General features: G+C 49.9%; 1 protein-coding gene across 1 annotated transcript in view; it reads right to left on the bottom strand.

The window, feature by feature from the left end:
• LOC121641533 (CREB-regulated transcription coactivator 2) overlaps positions 1 to 19,065 on the bottom strand; it is a 45,957-nt gene that overhangs the window by 24,960 nt on the left and 1,932 nt on the right. The window contains exons 3-9 of the mRNA XM_041987730.1: positions 13,772 to 13,873; positions 12,238 to 12,354; positions 11,803 to 11,864; positions 4,430 to 4,498; positions 3,993 to 4,102; positions 1,562 to 1,588; positions 398 to 477 (exon numbers count right to left, since the gene is read on the bottom strand). Coding sequence (XP_041843664.1) covers positions 398 to 477; positions 1,562 to 1,588; positions 3,993 to 4,102; positions 4,430 to 4,498; positions 11,803 to 11,864; positions 12,238 to 12,354; positions 13,772 to 13,873 — 567 coding nt within the window. The remainder of the gene's footprint in view (positions 1 to 397; positions 478 to 1,561; positions 1,589 to 3,992; positions 4,103 to 4,429; positions 4,499 to 11,802; positions 11,865 to 12,237; positions 12,355 to 13,771; positions 13,874 to 19,065) is intronic.

The raw sequence follows: 19,065 nt of genomic DNA, 5'->3' as shown, positions 1-19,065 counted from the left end.
TGGATGATGGATGGATGGATGGATGGATGGATGGTCTGTAGCTGGTCAACTCAGCAGCTAGAAATGATTTTTCTTTTTCTTCTTGCCCTCTCTCCATCACACCTTCAGGTGATTTGTAAACAGGTGTGTTGTGACCATATATGGTCAATGAACATGAAGAAGGAGAACGTTCAGGAACACGTTACTGATGTTTCTACGACTGAGCTGCTCATGTTTGATGAAAACACCTTTATTTTCAGAGGACTGAACTTAGAGGAGTTTCTATGAAAGGCTGATAGTGACGTTCAGGCCTCAGCGTGTCTAACCAGCCAACAGGTAAACACAGCACTCCTGAATGTAGCTGAGAGGACGGGGTTTACAGAGATGAGGAGAAAAAGTGGATCATTTCTGACTTCACCTTCTTGGTGTCCCAGGGTTTGAGCAGCTTCCCCTCATCCAACACGTTCTCCTCGATGGGAGGAACCGGATACGGGAACACTGAGGAACAGAGAGAGTGGGTGAAACCAACGTTCTGAAGCTCCTGGTGGAGTTCTCAGACTCCACCTCCCACCAGGTTACAGGCTCCAACACAGAAGACCTGATTCCTGCTGCAGGCTAGCCTGGAACGCACCTGGACAGGTCCTGCTCTCTGGACTGGAACTCATCGTTTATGAGGTGGAAACCCATTGTTTTGTAAACCTGAGATATTTGCTGCATTTTCATGTAAATATTTGCTAAAAATTAGAAACTAAGTTTTAACAACCAGCTGTTTGTATTTGCATTCTTGTGATTTTCCCACTAAAATCAAACTTTTCCGGCTTGGATTCCATGTATTTGTGTGATTTTAGGTCCTGCTGGTTAATGCAGGAGTCAGACTGAGGAAAGACCTGCGAGTGTGAGGCCGAGTTCAGGTAAACTGGTTCAAAGGTGAGAAATGAAGGTAAAATGAGCCAAAAACGGCTGGTTTTGTTCCCGAGGAGTAAATGTGTGTTTTTCCTGCATGTTTCCAACATGAACAGGACCTTCTGCATGAAGGACGTCGCCCTCACACACACTGGATGATCGAGCTCAGGGCGACTCACTTTGGTCCTACGGGGGCCACAGTCCAGCAGGTTTTCTGTGTATCCCTGCTCCAACACACCTGACTCAGATTAATGAGTCATTGTGACACATTTAATTTGACTCAGGTGTGTTGGAGCAGGGCTTCATGGAAAACCTGCTGGATGGGGGCTGAACAGGGTCCTGGTCTAGCTAATCTGAACTCATCTTTATCAGCAGCTTCATTTAACACTCACCAGCATAAAGAAAAGAAGACGTTTAAAGTTCTAGTTTCTAAATCAAAGCTTTCATTTAGACCTCGTCCAGTTTCCTGACTCGGTGTGTTAAAAACAATCCCGCCTCTCTGGGATTCATTAAAGGAATCTGAATAAAAACTTAGCGTATTTATTGGAATGAAAAGCTTCTTCTTGTGGATCACAGCTGATTTAACGCTGGTCTTTAGCCAACCGAAGCGTGTAGTTCTGGATCTGGATTACTATCAACCACACCAGCGACTGTGTGGATGTGTGTGTGCAGAACTCACTTCTTCGGCTTTCCCCGTCGCTCGGACCTGCAGAATCACAGAGAACAGGTTTTACTCACAGCTCATCCCATCCACAACATCCTGAAAGACCTGGACCATGTTGCCAAAACTGAACCAGGGCTGGACCGTGTCGCCAAAAACTGAACCAGGGCTGGACCACGTCGCCAAAAACCGAACCAGGGCTGGACCATGTCGCCAAAAACTGAACCAGGGCTGGACCACGTCGCCAAAAACCGAACCAGGGCTGGACCACGTCGCCAAAACTGAACCAGGGCTGGACCACGTCGCCAAAAACCGAACCAGGGCTGGACCACGTCGCCAAAAACTGAACCAGGGCTGGGTCGCGTCGCCAAAAACTGAACCAGGACTGGATCACGTCGCCAAAACTGAACCAGGGCTGGACAATGTCGCCAAAAACTGAACCAGGACTGGATCACGTCGCCAAAACTGAACCAGGGCTGGACTATGTCACCAAAAACTGAACCAGGGCTGGACCATGTCGCCAAAAACTGAACCAGGGCTGGACCACATCGCCAAAAACCGAACCAGGGCTGGACCACGTCGCCAAAACTGAACCAGGGCTGGACCACGTCGCCAAAAACTGAACCAGGGCTGGGTCGTGTCGCCACAAACTGAACCAGGACTGGATCACGTCGCCAAAACTGAACCAGGGCTGGACAATGTCGCCAAAAACTGAACCAGGACTGGATCACGTCGCCAAAACTGAACCAGGGCTGGACCACGTCACCAAAAACTGAACCAGGGCTGGACCACGTCGCCAAAAACCGAACCAGGGCTGGACCACGTCGCCAAAACTGAACCAGGGCTGGACCACGTCGCCAAAAACCGAACCAGGGCTGGACCACGTCGCCAAAAACTGAACCAGGGCTGGGTCGCGTCGCCAAAAACTGAACCAGGACTGGATCACGTCGCCAAAACTGAACCAGGGCTGGACAATGTCGCCAAAAACTGAACCAGGACTGGATCACGTCGCCAAAACTGAACCAGGGCTGGACTATGTCACCAAAAACTGAACCAGGGCTGGACCATGTCGCCAAAAACTGAACCAGGGCTGGACCACATCGCCAAAAACCGAACCAGGGCTGGACCACGTCGCCAAAACTGAACCAGGACTGGATCACGTCGCCAAAAACTGAACCAGGGCTGGACCACGTCGCCAAAAACCGAACCAGGGCTGGACCACGTCGCCAAAAACTGAACCAGGGCTGGACCACGTCGCCAAAAACTGAACCAGGGCTGGGTCGTGTCGCCAAAAACTGAACCAGGACTGGATCACGTCGCCAAAACTGAACCAGGGCTGGACAATGTCGCCAAAAACTGAACCAGGACTGGATCACGTCGCCAAAACTGAACCAGGGCTGGACCACGTCACCAAAAACTGAACCAGGACTGGATCACGTCGCCAAAAACTGAACCAGGGCTGGACAATGTCGCCAAAAACTGAACCAGGACTGGATCACGTCGCCAAAAACTGAACCAGGGCTGGACTACGTCACCAAAAACTGAACCAGGACTGGATCACGTCGCCAAAAACTGAACCAGGGCTGGGTCGCGTCGCCAAAACTGAACTAGGACTGGACCAGGCCACCTTAATTTAAATTTAATTTAATCAAACATCTGAGTGGAAAAGTTCAGTTCTAAATAAATATACAAATTTGATGCTTGAAAGAATTAAATAGAAACCACCAACTGAACCAGTTCTACTTTAACTTCTACTCTTATTTTTCACTATGATGTAAATTTCACTTGAATTTCTTTCACGGTTTAAAATAGATTTATTTTTAGAACTTCACTGCCTTCTTTATGGTCGTTTTATTCTAATTTTTACATGGGTGGAATCTTTTATTGGCGGTTAGCACCGCGGCCTCACAGAGTGAAGGTCGGTGGTTCGACCCTTGGCTGGGGGCAGGGTGGAACAGCGGCCTTCAGGTTGCATGTTCTCTCCGTGTATGCGTGGTTCTCCGGGTTCCTCCCACCGTTCAAAGACATGACATCAGGTTAACTGGTCTCTAAATCCTCCCTGGCCACCTGTCCAGGTGCACCTGCTAAAGCTGGGATAGGATCCAGCTTCTCCGCGACCTCATTGGACGAAGCGGTCTAGGTTGTGGTTTTTTCTTTTATGCTTTTCTTCTTATTTAGATTTTATAATTATCTTTAAATGAAATCAAATTTTGTATTAATTTCTTTGTCTAATCCAAATAAATTGTATTATTTTTATCAATATTTTACCCCGAATAATTTTTTTTCTCTTCAGACCAGATTCTGGACCAGGAGTCCAGACTAGAATCTGGGACAGAAGTCCAGACTGGGAAGCTGGACCAGAATCTGGTCAGGGATTCAGACTGGGAACCTGGACCAGGACTCCGGACCAGAGCTGTGTGTAGACCATCTGTGGTGTGTGTGTCCTCACCGCTGTGTCTGCTGCTGCTCTGGGCGGTGAGGCCGGACCCTCCCACGGTGAAGGGGTCCCCTGTCGGGGGGTTCATCACGCTGGTGTGGAGGGCCGAGTCAGAGTTGGTCCTGAGGGGCGAGACAGAGAGAGAGTAAGGAGGGATACGGCGAGAGATGAAGGTCAGCTGGTTCTGAAACACACAGACATGAAAAAACAAGATGGCCGCCCCGTTCAACATCTCCCACACAGACAGACCAGAGCAGAAAGCATCCAACAGCTGAGAGAAAACCAGCGAAGACCGGCTGGAACCGGCTGGAACCGGCTGATCCGCCATCCAGCACTCATCATCAAACAGAAGGCAAACAGGAAGGAAAGCAAATCTCAGCTTCACCCACATTCACTCCACTGTCAGCAGGAGGACCAAGAAGAGGAGGAGGAGGAGGAGGAGGATTCACCTGTTGAGTGCAGTGGTGGGGAGACGAAACAACTGGGTTTTATCCCCGGGGAAGTTTCCAGACCAGTTCCTTTTCAACAAAAACAAAAGGTTATTTTCTTCCAGCGAACAAGAAACATGGGACAGAGGCAACGGTGAGGGAGGAAGAAGAGGATGAAGAAGAAGAGGAGGAGGAGAAGTGTGGGCGCTGAAAGCAAGCCAAGGAAGGAGGAAGATGGAGGCAGCGAGCGAAGGAAGAGGCCGAAGCGTGGATGGTGTGGGAGGGAAGAAGAACGGACCGTTGTTAACTGGTTTTCTGATTTCTGAATTCTGAATTCAACCAATTCTTCTCCTCCTCTTCATCAATCAGACCTGAAGCCAACTCCAAGCTTTTCCCGCTCGGAGAACCAACTCCAAGCTTTTCCCGCTCGGAGAACCAACTCCAAGCTTTTCCCGCTCAGAGAACCAACTCTTAGCTTTTCCCGCTCAGAGAACCAACTCCAAGCTTTTCCCGCTAGGAGAACCAACTCCAAGCTTTTCCCGCTCAGAGAACCAACTCCAAACTTTTCCAGCTCGGAAAACCAATTCCAAGCTTTTCCCGCTCGGAGAACCAACTCCAAGCTCGGAGAACCAACTCCAAGCTTTTCACGCTCGGAGAACCAACTCCAAGCTTTTCCTGCTCGGAGAACCAACTCCAAGCTCGGAGAACCAACTCCAAGCTTTTCCCGCTCGGAGAACCAACTCCAAGCTCGGAGAACCAACTCCAAGCTCTTCCCGCTCGGAGAACCAACTCCAAGCTTTTCCTGCTCGGAGAACCAACTCCAAGCTTTTCCTGCTCGGAGAACCAACTCCAAGCTCGGAGAACCAACTCCAAGCTCTTCCCGCTCGGAGAACCAACTCCAAGCTTTTCCTGCTCGGAGAACCAACTCCAAGCTTTTCCTGCTCGGAGAACCAACTCCAAGCTCGGAGAACCAACTCCAAGCTTTTCCCGCTCGGAGAACCAACTCCAAGCTTTTCCTGCTCGGAGAACCAACTCCAAGCTCGGAGAACCAACTCCAAGCTTTTCCCGCTCAGAGAACCAACTCCAAGCTCGGAGAACCAACTCCAAGCTCTTCCCGCTCGGAGAACCAACTCCAAGCTTTTCCTGCTTGGAGAACCAACTCCAAGCTCGGAGAACCAACTCCAAGCTTTTCCCGCTCGGAGAACCAACTCCAAGCTTTTCCTGCTCGGAAAACCAACTCCAAGCTCTTCCCGCTCGGAGAACCAACTCCAAGCTTTTCCTGCTCGGAGAACCAACTCCAAGCTCGGAGAACCAACTCCAAGCTTTTCCCGCTCTGAGAACCAACTCCAAGCTTTTCCTGCTCGGAGAACCAACTCCAAGCTTTTCCAGCTCAGAGAACCAACTCCAAACTTTTCCCGCTCGGAGAACCAACTCCAAGCTTTTCCCGCTCGGAGAACCAACTCCAAGCTTTTCCTGCTCGGAGAACCAACTCCAAGCTCGGAGAACCAACTCCAAGCTTTTCCCGCTCAGAGAACCAACTCCAAGCTTTTCCCGCTCGGAGAACCAACTCCAAGCTTTTCCTGCTCGGAGAACCAACTCCAAGCTCGGAGAACCAACTCCAAGCTTTTCCAGCTCAGAGAACCAACTCCAAGCTTTTCCAGCTCAGAGAACCAACTCCAAACTTTTCCCGCTCGGAGAACCAACTCCAAGCTTTTCCCGCTAGGAGAACCAACTCCAAACTTTTCCCGCTCGGAGAACCAACTCCAAGCTTTTCCCGCTCGGAGAACCAACTCCAAGCTTTTCCCGCTCGGAGAACCAACTCCAAGCTTTTCCAGCTCGGAGAACCAACTCCAAACTTTTCCCGCTCGGAGAACCAACTCCAAGCTTTTCCTGCTCGGAGAACCAACTCCAAGCTTTTCCTGCTCGGAGAACCAACTCCAAGCTCGGAGAACCAACTCCAAGCTTTTCCCGCTCAGAGAACCAACTCCAAGCTTTTCCCGCTCGGAGAACCAACTCCAAGCTTTTCCTGCTCGGAGAACCAACTCCAAGCTCGGAGAACCAACTCCAAGCTTTTCCCGCTCTGAGAACCAACTCCAAGCTTTTCCTGCTCGGAGAACCAACTCCAAGCTTTTCCAGCTCAGAGAACCAACTCCAAACTTTTCCCGCTCGGAGAACCAACTCCAAGCTTTTCCCGCTCGGAGAACCAACTCCAAGCTTTTCCTGCTCGGAGAACCAACTCCAAGCTCGGAGAACCAACTCCAAGCTTTTCCCGCTCAGAGAACCAACTCCAAGCTTTTCCCGCTCGGAGAACCAACTCCAAGCTTTTCCTGCTCGGAGAACCAACTCCAAGCTCGGAGAACCAACTCCAAGCTTTTCCAGCTCAGAGAACCAACTCCAAGCTTTTCCAGCTCAGAGAACCAACTCCAAACTTTTCCCGCTCGGAGAACCAACTCCAAGCTTTTCCCGCTAGGAGAACCAACTCCAAACTTTTCCCGCTCGGAGAACCAACTCCAAGCTTTTCCCGCTCGGAGAACCAACTCCAAGCTCTTCCCGCTCGGAGAACCAACTCCAAGCTCGGAGAACCAACTCCAAGCTTTTCCCGCTCAGAGAACCAACTCCAAGCTTTTCCCGCTCGGAGAACCAACTCCAAGCTTTTCCCGCTCGGAGAACCAACTCTAAGCTTTTCCAGCTCGGAGAACCAACTCCAAACTTTTCCCGCTCGGAGAACCAACTCCAAGCTTTTCCTGCTCGGAGAACCAACTCCAAGCTTTTCCTGCTCGGAGAACCAACTCCAAGCTCGGAGAACCAACTCCAAGCTTTTCCCGCTCAGAGAACCAACTCCAAGCTTTTCCCGCTCGGAGAACCAACTCCAAGCTTTTCCTGCTCGGAGAACCAACTCCAAGCTCGGAGAACCAACTCCAAGCTTTTCCCGCTCGGAGAACCAACTCCAAGCTTTTCCTGCTCGGAGAACCAACTCCAAGCTTTTCCCGCTCAGAGAACCAACTCCAAGCTCGGAGAACCAACTCCAAGCTCTTCCCGCTCGGAGAACCAACTCCAAGCTTTTCCCGCTCGGAGAACCAACTCCAAGCTTTTCCTGCTCGGAGAACCAACTCCAAGCTCGGAGAACCAACTCCAAGCTTTTCCCGCTCGGAGAACCAACTCCAAACTTTTCCCGCTCGGAGAACCAACTCCAAGCTTTTCCTGCTCGGAGAACCAACTCCAAGCTTTTCCTGCTCGGAGAACCAACTCCAAGCTCGGAGAACCAACTCCAAGCTTTTCCCGCTCAGAGAACCAACTCCAAGCTTTTCCCGCTCGGAGAACCAACTCCAAGCTTTTCCTGCTCGGAGAACCAACTCCAAGCTCGGAGAACCAACTCCAAGCTTTTCCCGCTCGGAGAACCAACTCCAAGCTTTTCCTGCTCGGAGAACCAACTCCAAGCTTTTCCCGCTCAGAGAACCAACTCCAAGCTCGGAGAACCAACTCCAAGCTCTTCCCGCTCGGAGAACCAACTCCAAGCTTTTCCCGCTCGGAGAACCAACTCCAAGCTTTTCCTGCTCGGAGAACCAACTCCAAGCTCGGAGAACCAACTCCAAGCTTTTCCCGCTCGGAGAACCAACTCCAAGCTTTTCCTGCTCGGAGAACCAACTCCAAGCTCTTCCCGCTCGGAGAACCAACTCCAAGCTTTTCCTGCTCGGAGAACCAACTCCAAGCTCGGAGAACCAACTCCAAGCTTTTCCCGCTCAGAGAACCAACTCCAAGCTTTTCCCGCTCGGAGAACCAACTCCAAGCTTTTCCAGCTCAGAGAACCAACTCCAAACTTTTCCCGCTCGGAGAACCAACTCCAAGCTTTTCCTGCTCGGAGAACCAACTCCAAGCTTTTCCTGCTCGGAGAACCAACTCCAAGCTCGGAGAACCAACTCCAAGCTTTTCCCGCTCAGAGAACCAACTCCAAGCTTTTCCCGCTCGGAGAACCAACTCCAAGCTTTTCCCGCTAGGAGAACCAACTCCAAACTTTTCCCGCTCGGAGAACCAACTCCAAGCTTTTCCCGCTCGGAGAACCAACTCCAAGCTTTTCCCGCTCGGAGAACCAACTCCAAGCTCGGAGAACCAACTCCAAGCTTTTCCCGCTCAGAGAACCAACTCCAAGCTTTTCCCGCTCGGAGAACCAACTCCAAGCTTTTCCAGCTCAGAGAACCAACTCCAAACTTTTCCCGCTCGGAGAACCAACTCCAAGCTTTTCCTGCTCGGAGAACCAACTCCAAGCTTTTCCTGCTCGGACAACCAACTCCAAGCTCGGAGAACCAACTCCAAGCTTTTCCCGCTCGGAGAACCAACTCCAAGCTTTTCCCGCTCGGAGAACCAACTCCAAGCTTTTCCCGCTCAGAGAACCAACTCCAAGCTTTTCCCGCTAGGAGAACCAACTCCAAACTTTTCCCGCTCGGAGAACCAACTCCAAGCTTTTCCAGCTCGGAGAACCAACTCCAAGCTCTTCCCGCTCGGAGAACCAACTCCAAGCTCTTCCCGCTCGGAGAACCAACTCCAAGCTTTTCCCGCTCGGAGAACCAACTCCAAGCTCTTCCAGCTCGGAGAACCAACTCCAAGCTCTTCCCGCTCGGAGAACCAACTCCAAGCTCTTCCCGCTCGGAGACATCTCTGGTCTACGCTGCACAGCTAATAACAGCTGACTGGAAAAGCTGAGATGGCCGTCGGGTGCAGACCTTTCAACTGCAGCAGCTTCACAACCGTGTGTGATGGCGGTGGAGGGAACGCCGCTGTGAACAGAGACAGGAACCTTCCCTGGAAAACATGGAGACCTGCAGCAGTCATGAGCACCACAGAAGAAGAACGTGAACTGACGGCCGACCTGCCGAGAGAAGGCCGGATCTGAGCCGGATGAACACATCAGAATCAGAATCAGAATCAGAATCAGAATCAGATTTATTGCCAAGTAACTTTCATTACAAGGAATTTGTTGTGATTTGACGGTGCCTACATATAAATAGATAAATATGAACCATAAAGATATGAACAAGCCAACTGAACATATAACATTAAGACTGAAAAACTATATAAGAGTGGAAATAAAAATTATGTACATAAAAATAAATAAGAGTAAAGTAGTGTATTTACATTAAATGAAATGTGCAGTCTGTAGTATAAAAATAAAAATGTACAAATTGAAGTGACCAATGAAGGGGGAGTGTGTTAATGCGTTGTCAGTCAGGTAAGTCTTTAGGTGAGTTCCAAAGCCTGATGGCAGAGGGGAAGAAACTGTTTTTGTGGCGGGAGGTTCTGGTTCTGATAGACCGCAGCCTCCGGCCAGAGGGGAGAGGATCAAACAGATGGTGTCCAGGGTGGGAGGGGTCAGCTGCTATCCTCCCTGCTCTCCTCAGGGTTCTGGAGGAGTAGAGTTCTGGGAGAGAAGGAAGGCTGCAGCCAATCACCTTTTCTGCAGAACGTATGATACGCTGCAGTCTGCACCTGTCCTTGGCAGAGGAAGCAGCGTACCAGACGGTGATGGAGGAGGTGAGGATGGACTCCACGATGGCAGTGTAGAAGTGGACCAGCATTGTCCGTGGTAGATTGAACTTCTTCAGCTGCCTCAGGAAGTACATCCTCTGCTGAGCCTTCTTGATGAGGGAGCTGATGTTCAGCTCCCATCTGAGGTCCTGGGAGATGATGGTGCCCAGGAAGCGGAAGGACTCCACAGTGTCCACTGGGGAGCCACGCAGGATGACAGGGGAGGGGGGGGCTGTGCTCTTCCTGAAGTCCGTAATCATCTCTACTGTTTTGGAAGCATTGAGCTCCAGGCTGTTCTCGCTGCACCAAGCCATCAGACGGTCAATCTCCCATCTATAAGCAGACTCATCCCCACCAGAGATGAGTCCAATGAGGGTGGTGTCGTCTGCAAACTTCAGGAGCTTGACAGACTGGTGACTGGAGGTGCAACTGTTCGTGTACAGAGAGAAGAGCAGGGGAGAAAGAACACAGCCTTGCGGGGAGCCGGTGCTGATCGTCCTGGAGTCCGAAGTGTGGCTTCCCAGTCTCACGCGCTGCTTCCTGTCCGACAGGAAGTCTGTGATCCACCTGCAAGTGGTGTCGGGCACGTTGAGTTGTGAAAGCTTGTCCTGCAGACGAGCCGGGACGATCGTGTTAAATGCGGAGCTGAAATCCACAAACAGGATCCTGACGTAGGATCCTGCAGAGTCCAGGTGCTGGAGGATGAAATGAGTGGCCAGATTTACAGCATCGTCTACAGACCTGTTGGCTCTGTAGGCAAACTGTAGGGGGTCCAGGAGTGAGTCCGTGATGGATTTGAGGTGGGACAGAACCAGGCGCTCAAAGGATTTCATGACCGCAGAGGTCAGGGCGACGGGTCTGTAGTCATGAGTAAACATGATCTGGTGAAGCCATAACCAACCCATACCAGAACCATAACCAGACTGGACCAGAACACACCACATCCTAACCAGACAGGACCAGATAAGAACCAGAACGAAACAGCTTGGAACCAGACAGAACCTGGCCAAACTAACCAGACCACGAACAGACCGGACCAGCCACGACCAACTGGAACAAAGCAGAACCAGCCCGGACCAGACGGGTCCAGTGGGATTTAGCAGACCAGGGCAGCGGTGGTTTTGTTAGAAGGAAAGAAGATCCAGAGGCGGCTCAGGTTCCTGTTAAGTGAAAGAATCTTTATTAGCTTGTCAGTGCAAAGGAAGATGTTCACGGAGCCTCAGCGTCACCTGAAGCTGCCTTCAAGCACGCCGTACATCTCAGCATCTGCTGAACATTTTTCACAACCAAAACATTGCGGAGGCGTTTCCTCTTTAACCAACAGTCCAGCTGCTCCCCCTCAGAGCAGATTTCTGCTTTTCAGGCTCAGGTATCTCTCTTTAAACCCTGCTCTTACGCTCCAAAAGTCTTCTTGAGCTCCAATAAATTCTTCCTTTCCAAACTCTGCTCCTCTTCTCAGGTTGAGGGTTGCAGGTTGAAATCCCCTGCGCTCCGGCTCGGTCTCTTTCCCTGTGTCAGACCGGTTCTCTGCTCCTGGATTGTTTCCTCTCTCTCGGGTTGCTGAACGAGCCGTCTGTCAAACATCCTCCAGCCAATTGAATACGATGTAAAAGCTGGCCGAGCCGGCCGTCCCCGCCTTCCTCATGGTGGGGACGCTCACACCCAGCATGGAAGTGAGCGTAGCAGATGAGGAAGAGGCCTGGGTCAAGCAGGAGGCTCTGCCCCCTCGTGTCTGGCCTGGAGGTGGAGAACAAATATGATCTGATCTGGAACTGGATTAACGAAGCTGATCTGAACCACCTGAGGTGTTAGTGCGGCTGCAGCAGGGGGAGCAGTTCTGGAAACACAGACGGGGGTGAGGGTGGATAACAGACCTTCTCCAGCTGGCATCGGGTGGCGGAGACAGGTAGGCCGAGTTGTACAGAGAGCTGTCCACCTGAGCAGGAGTTGGTGAAGGAAACATTCAGGTTTTCATTTTATACATTCTGATTAAACTGAATCCCACTGAGGAACAATGGACCATTAAAACAAAACATCAACCTTTGTTCTCTACGTTCCCTCCTTCAGTTTGATCCAAAACGTTTAATCTGACCATAAATAACGCTGCGTCTTTATATCATATGATTTACTTCAGGACTTTAACAACAAATATGATTAAACGAGAGAAAACACACATCCCTGAATCTGCTGCTAAAAGTAGTTCCCAGCATCTCCTCCTCAACAACGTCTGCGTGAACAAGAAGTCCTTCCGACACAAACACATCATCTGACCCAGGGCGACGCCCCTTCAGGGTGGACTGAAAGGATACTTGTCGGTTGCGGTACGGTCGGACAGGCGAGATGAAGCGACGGTCCCTCTGGACTCTCTCCACCAGACCATGATGCCGAGTGGACCGGCTGGACTCCAGCGTGGAGGGGAAGGAGCCCTGAGGGGAAACCACCGGTTAGAGAACGATGACTGAAACAAAGACCTTTAAAATAGAAAGCATCATCCAGGAAGGGCAGTTCTCCACATTCATTTAAAGTGGTGGGATTCAATCAGTCCCACTTTATTTATAGAACAATTCCATTTTTAAAAAAATAAAACCAGATTTGAAGCTTGGACGGAATTAAAAGTGAAATTGTGGTCTTGGGAAGTTCTTGGTGTGATCACTGGTAGATCTTTTAACTCCACCGGCAGGTCGGCTCAGGAGTTTAAGGCGCTTTCTTTCATTGAGGCTGCTTGGCAAGATAAAGGCCTACCTGCCTGAGCCAGACCTAGAAAAGTCCTCCACCTGCTCATCAGGTCCCGCTTAGATCACTGCAGCTCCCTGTATTACAGTATTATTGTGTTATGTATTAGGTTTAGGACTCAGTACAAGATTTCATTATATGTGTGTAAGGTCTTAAACGTTTGGCTCCCTTGTATCTGCCAGAGCTGCTGCACCAGCCAGGGCTCCGAGGTCTTCCACCCAGCTCCTTCTGAAGGTCCTCCAGGCTCAGATCCAGGGCTGATGGAGCTTTTTCAGTTGCTCCAAAGCTGTGGAACAGTTTTCACACCAGAGCTGCCCAGTCTGGGTCTGGCTTCAAGTCCTTGCTCATCACCCACTTCCTTGCTCTGGCTTTCGAACACTGAGCTCAACATTTGCTTTATTTTACTTGTTATTCTGGTCTCATGTCATTTGTTTTTTACTGATGTTCCACTGTGTCGTGTTTTATGTTGTAGTTTTATTATTCTGAACTGCGGTTGCATTTATAAATAAAGTGGAACTTGAAGGAAACCTGTCAGTTGTGTAAACATGCTAAGATCTCACCGAGCATCGGTAAGTCGTGCCAGAGTACGGATACTGGCAAAGGACACATAAAAAACCCACCGGAGTTTTATTAAATCCATACCGGGTTAATAAAATCGGTTCATCGTGTTTTTAACCCGCTCGTTATGCAGATGTTGGTTCCCAACATCAGCACAGGAGAAAACAGAACTGATAACAAACCATCTGGCAGATAGAAATTTATTCCAGGAAAACATTTACTTCCCTTCCTGCTCCAGCATCGTTCCACCTCTGGAGGATGAGGAGGATGAGGAGGAGGAAGAGTGACAGGCTGAGACAGTGATGCTGATGAACAGCTTCTATTACTGAATGAGTTGAGGAGAAATTCTGATGACACAGCATTCCCAACATCCCTCATCAATAAATCCAAGCTGATCCTGGCTCGGTTTCCGGATCCTTCTGTGCCGCAGAGGTGGACCCAGTCCAGTAAAACCCAGACAGATCGCCATGACGACCTGTTCAGGATGGAGGAAACCAAACAGCTAGACAGGAAGTGACATCAGAAGTGAGAGGAGGCTGGTTTGTGAGTCACCTGGAAGTCTGGAGGGTTCCTGCCGATCTGGTTGACGTTGGGTAACGAGCCGCCATAGTACTGGCCCTGGTTCCTGGCGAGGCGGATCTTCTGGGCCTGGAGCTGCAGGACACGGAGAGGCAGGAGTCACATCGGGAATAATGCAAATGTAAACATGGACAAGCAGCGAACCTTCTGGGCCCTCTTAGACCCCCATGACTCTCCATCAGACCAAATCAGAACCCGATCAGATCCCCTCAGACCTCCCAGCTTAAAAAGGATCCAATTTTCTTTGTAGGTTTTATTAACATCAACGAGTTATATGAGACCTGAACTTTAAGAAGTTTTAGAGTGACTCCACTGAGTAAAACATCATCAGGTCCAGATCCTGGACTGATCCAGATCTGGAATCTAAACTCTAGAAAGATTCAGAGCGACGCTGAATAAACGGTCTTATACGCTTTGCGTTTAAGACGTTGGAGTTTTCTGCCGGTCATTTATGGAAAATTGATCCGTGATGAAGTTTGGAAAAACGTGGCGTCACAGCTGAGTGCAGCTGGTCACGTGATGGCTCGTGTCATGTCCACCGCGTCATGGGCAGCTTCCCCGCTTTCATGAATACATGCCTGAGCAGAACTAACTGAAAGGTTACTGATATTTCCAGCGTGGTGCATCGCTACTCTGATCGATCCGCGCGGTTTCATGTTCTTTGTTTGGCTTTTCTCAAAGCTGCATGACGAGTCCCGCTCAGAGATGTGACAGAAACAAGAAGCGGAATAACAGATCAGGTCTGACGGATTACCGATGATAACACATGTGTTTTAATTCCACCAGCATCCGGGTGTTTAGCTTTACTGGCTGTTGAGCTTGTGAACTTATCCAGCAGCTTTCAGCTCAGCCTGAAGCTCAACCTGCTCACAGCAACGACCTCAGACAGGAAGTCGCTTCCGCGGCAAAGACAACCGAGTCATCTCAAACCAAAACACACACACTTTCAGATGAACACACTGCTGACATCAGTCACAGGAAGCCTCGCGATGGCCAGGAAGTACCATCGCCACCCGAGGAGGCGGTGGCAGAAAGCACTCACATCACAACAGGGGGCATCTATGGGACGCCAGGGAGGCGTTCAGAGAAAGGTGGGCGGTGCTTAGCGGACACCAGGGGGTTGGGAGCAATGGTTTTTAAAATAGGACATCCATCGTTTATATTTTGATGATTGACACCTCTGTCAACCAACCAGAATCTGCAATGACGATCCAGAGGGAATTATGACCCGGACCTCCGGGATTCACGTCAAACTAACTCAGAATGAAAGGAGCAGATTTTCCAGCTGGAATAGAAGTTTTACCCCAAAACAGCCGAAGACGGACTTCAGAAGTTCTTTTTAGGTTTCTGTGGCTTTAAATTTCCTTTGCTCAGAGTCTAAGCCGAGTTTCTCCCGGTCACGCCGGTATGTGCATGCTAAAACTGGTGCTTCTTAGCGTGTGCAGATGGTCTGTACGTCATGTATCTGGATTCATCGTCAACATACAATCCAAGTACCACGACATTAGGGGGGTGTTCAGCACACCTGCAGCTGCTACAGGTGAAGAAACCACAGCTTCTCATGGCAGCCGGGCAGGTCGATTCCCAGCCGGGTTCCTTTATCTGCTCGTCACCTCCAGCCCCACAAAGACCAGCACCACCTTTAAGCTGCCAGTGAAATAAACTGGCATCAAACACGCAGGTCAGCCTAACGTTTCAGACCCTTACGATGCCTCCACCCGCCAACGCCCGGCTGTAAGACTAGCTGCATTTTCATTGGCTGCTTTCTGATGCTGTTTTCAAATAAGAAATTGATTTTCATATCATTCCTGTCCACCTTGCGCGGCTGTAGCTCAGGAGGGAGAGCAGTCGTCTTCCAGCCAAAAGGTAGGCGGTTCAAGTCCAGGCTTCTACTGACCACATGTCAAAGTGTCCTTGGGCAGACTTAACCCCACGTTGCCTCCCGATGTGCCTATCGGGGTATGACTGTGTGTGTGTGTGTGTGTGTGTGTGAATGGGTGAATGTGAAATGTAGTGTAAAGCACCAAGTTCATTTACGTAGTTTTAGTTTGACTGCAGGATTTTATCCCCGCCAGGACTTGGTGAATAATGGAGGGGTACCAGACGGGTCGTCCTGCAGCGTCCTCTACACGTCAGGCTGGAAGCGGTCAGAACCTTCAGAAACCAGAAACCAGGAGGATAAAGAGGTTTTTGGTGGTTGACCGCAGTGACAAGGCCCTACACGCCCACAATCAGCTTCTCTCGCAGGGATCATGTGACATCCAGATGTTTCATGTGGCGTCTGCTACCTTGCTGTTGATGTGTCACTGGTTAAAAAATGAAGATGCTAATTTCAAAGATTTTTCATTAACGGTTTGACAGTCCTGGTGAAAACCCCTCATTTATTTAGAAAAGGAAGGTGACATATTTTTACAAATATCTGGCGACCCCCAGTTTGAGAACACTGACGTAAACAACCAGGAAATAAAATCCTGATCCAGCATTAAGACCTGCAGAGGGAGCGCAGCCTGAGCCTGAAGCATGGAAACCTGATGGCGATGGAGCCTCCAGATCAGGAGGCAGACTCTGATTCTCCACAAATTCTCAAAGAAAATGTTTTCCAAGTCCAACATCAGACTCAGAGAAGCTCTACCTTTACTCCACCTGCAGTCTGATTCACTGTCTAAAAAAGATATTCAACACATATTAACACCTGAGAGGAAGTTCTTCTTCTTCTTCTTCTTCTTCAGGTACAGCTTCAACGATACAACCTACGACCAGCTGAGCTCCTCTGAGACAAGGATGCTGCAGCCGAGATTCAACATCCGTTCATTTCAGCATCAGCTGATCATTACGCAACCACCTCATCCTCACAGCTGTCTCCTGGATGAAAACCGCTGGATGACATCAGCAGAAACATCAGAACAATCTGGAGCTGATGGTGGAGATGATTGCGGACTTCAGGAGACGCCCACCTGCTCTGCCCCCCCTCCCAGTCCTCAGTAGCACTGTGTTCCTTGCAGAGGGCTTCAGATTCTTGGACTCGATCATCTCTCAGGATCTGAAGTGGGACCAGAACATGAACTCCGTCCTCCAGAAGGCCCAACAGCGAAGGGACTTCCTGCCCCGCGAGCTGTCCTGAGCTCCTCCATCACGGTGTGGTCTGGAGCTACCACCAAACAGGACTGGACCACAATACAGACCACTGTGAGGACTGCAGAGCATCACTGGAAGCCCCCACCCTCTGTTCAGGACCTGGACTCCTCCAGCATGGAGAGGAGGGCAGGGAGCATCATAAAGGACTCCTCGTACCCTGCAGACCAGGATTCAGAACCCTGCAGACCAGGACTAACAGGAACCAGGACAGCTTTGTCCCCACTGCAGCCACTTTACTGAGCAGATAAGCGAGCTGGTTGCAGCTCATGTCGCCATTCAGGGTTTACTGATCTGATATTTGTAGTGGTCTTTTATATTTGCATATTCTGCTCTGCATATAGTAGAAACCACTAAGAGTCCGTTTTATTACCACCTACCTACTTCATTACGTTTTACTAGTCCTAATACTTCCACTACAGCAGCAACACGTGCCGGCACAAAGCTGATAAATCAGCTCATAAAGCTGATTCTGGCCCATCTGTACCAGAGGCTGCGCTTCCTCTACATCATAAACATCCCATCCTAACACATTTTACCCATCACTTTCATTTTTATGTGAGGAATGAATATTCAGCCTGAAGAAGCGGAACAGAAAATCCCCACCGTGCCGTCACACACGGAGCAGATGAAGAACCACCGTCTCACACCTTCCTCCTGGTCTGCGTGGACTTGAACTGCACGCGTGTGCCTGACCGTGATCCTCGGACAGGCGGCTTCTCACGGCTGCTTTGATGCTGCTCTGGCGGCTGAATCCGCTCTGTGCTGCTACACTGGAGGCCGGAATTAGACGCGCCTCTTCAGCCGATTTAAAATCCGGGAACATTTCTCCGAGTGAAGTGATCAGAAGTCGAACGACAGATTTCTGATCCGGCAAGCACTCGCTTCAGCAGGAGGAGATCCCGCAGCATGCGCTCCTTCTGCACCGGCCTGGGACCCGTACCGGTCATTTTCCCAGTGAAGCCAACGAGCTCGTGCATCAGTTAATGGTAATTAATATGCTCACTCACTACCAGGCGGTCAGAGGTGTGACTCTGTCAAAATGTCAGATGGCCTTCAGATTTTTCCATCAAAATGGGTCAAAGATAGAAAATGTTTGGTTAACGCGACCCCTGATCAGCACGAACACTCGCAACGGACATCTGTGACGGTGGAAAACAAATTAAATAAAAATCACTCTGAGCTCAATAAGGCCTCAAAGGATGACAAGAAAACAACAGGAAGACTAGTAAGAGTCCAGACCCCCTTCGAAGAAGCCAGAAAGAGTCCAGACCCCCTCCAGAGGCGCCGGAAAGAGCCCCGACCCCCTCCGAAGGAGCCTGAAAACTTCAGGTCCACCTGAAATCAGGACAAAGAGAAATGCGTGAAGCCGAGCTAAACATCAACTCAGCCTGTAGATGGTGATTAAAGCGTACTCCTGAGTCCCTTTAGTCTCTCCAGCTCCAGTAGCTGATTTAATTTTAGTTCAGCCCAACTCAGAGCCGGACCAGACTGGACCAGAAACACCCCGACATTCATATACTGCATCTTCACACATGATCAGCTGATGCATGATGGCCGTGGCGACCTGAAGGTTCTGTCCCCTCACATCTGAAGCGATCTCCATCCTGAAATCAATCTGCAGGATACAGTATGATACCATCAATCATGTTGCCGTGGTTACAGACATGTTAGTGGACCGGTGCTGCTCTCTGAGGATCAACCTGAAGCTGGAGATGAAAAGCTTCCAATCAGAGGCTCTAACTGAAATAAAAACGGCTTTAAAGATGTGGCGTGTGGTCTAACTGTGATTTAAAGGATTTTTGCTTAAGAAAATGTCCTCTTTTGTCCGCATTTAGGACAGGACATCAGGTGACAGAAAAAGCTGAAAACAGTCAAATGATCAATCCAAAGTCCAACACCAGACTGAACCATGTCCCAGAGTCCTGATCAGAACCAAACCTCTAAAACTGCAGCCTCGTTTGTTCACATCAGACATCTGAAAGACAGTGAACGCATCACGTATGTTTTTAACCCTATGGAAAATAAAAACATGATTTTGACGCAATCTGCGGGGTTTTGGACGTGTTTGTAGGAGAAACTCCTCCAGCTTTTTAACAACTGGTTTACTGAAGACACGAAGGACAGAAAAGAGT

The sequence above is a fragment of the Melanotaenia boesemani genome, chromosome 6 (genome assembly GCF_017639745.1).
Source record: "Melanotaenia boesemani isolate fMelBoe1 chromosome 6, fMelBoe1.pri, whole genome shotgun sequence".
Taxonomy (NCBI): domain Eukaryota; kingdom Metazoa; phylum Chordata; class Actinopteri; order Atheriniformes; family Melanotaeniidae; genus Melanotaenia; species Melanotaenia boesemani.
The sequence above is the reverse complement of the archived record's forward strand: the minus strand, read 5'-3'. Positions and strand labels throughout refer to the sequence as shown.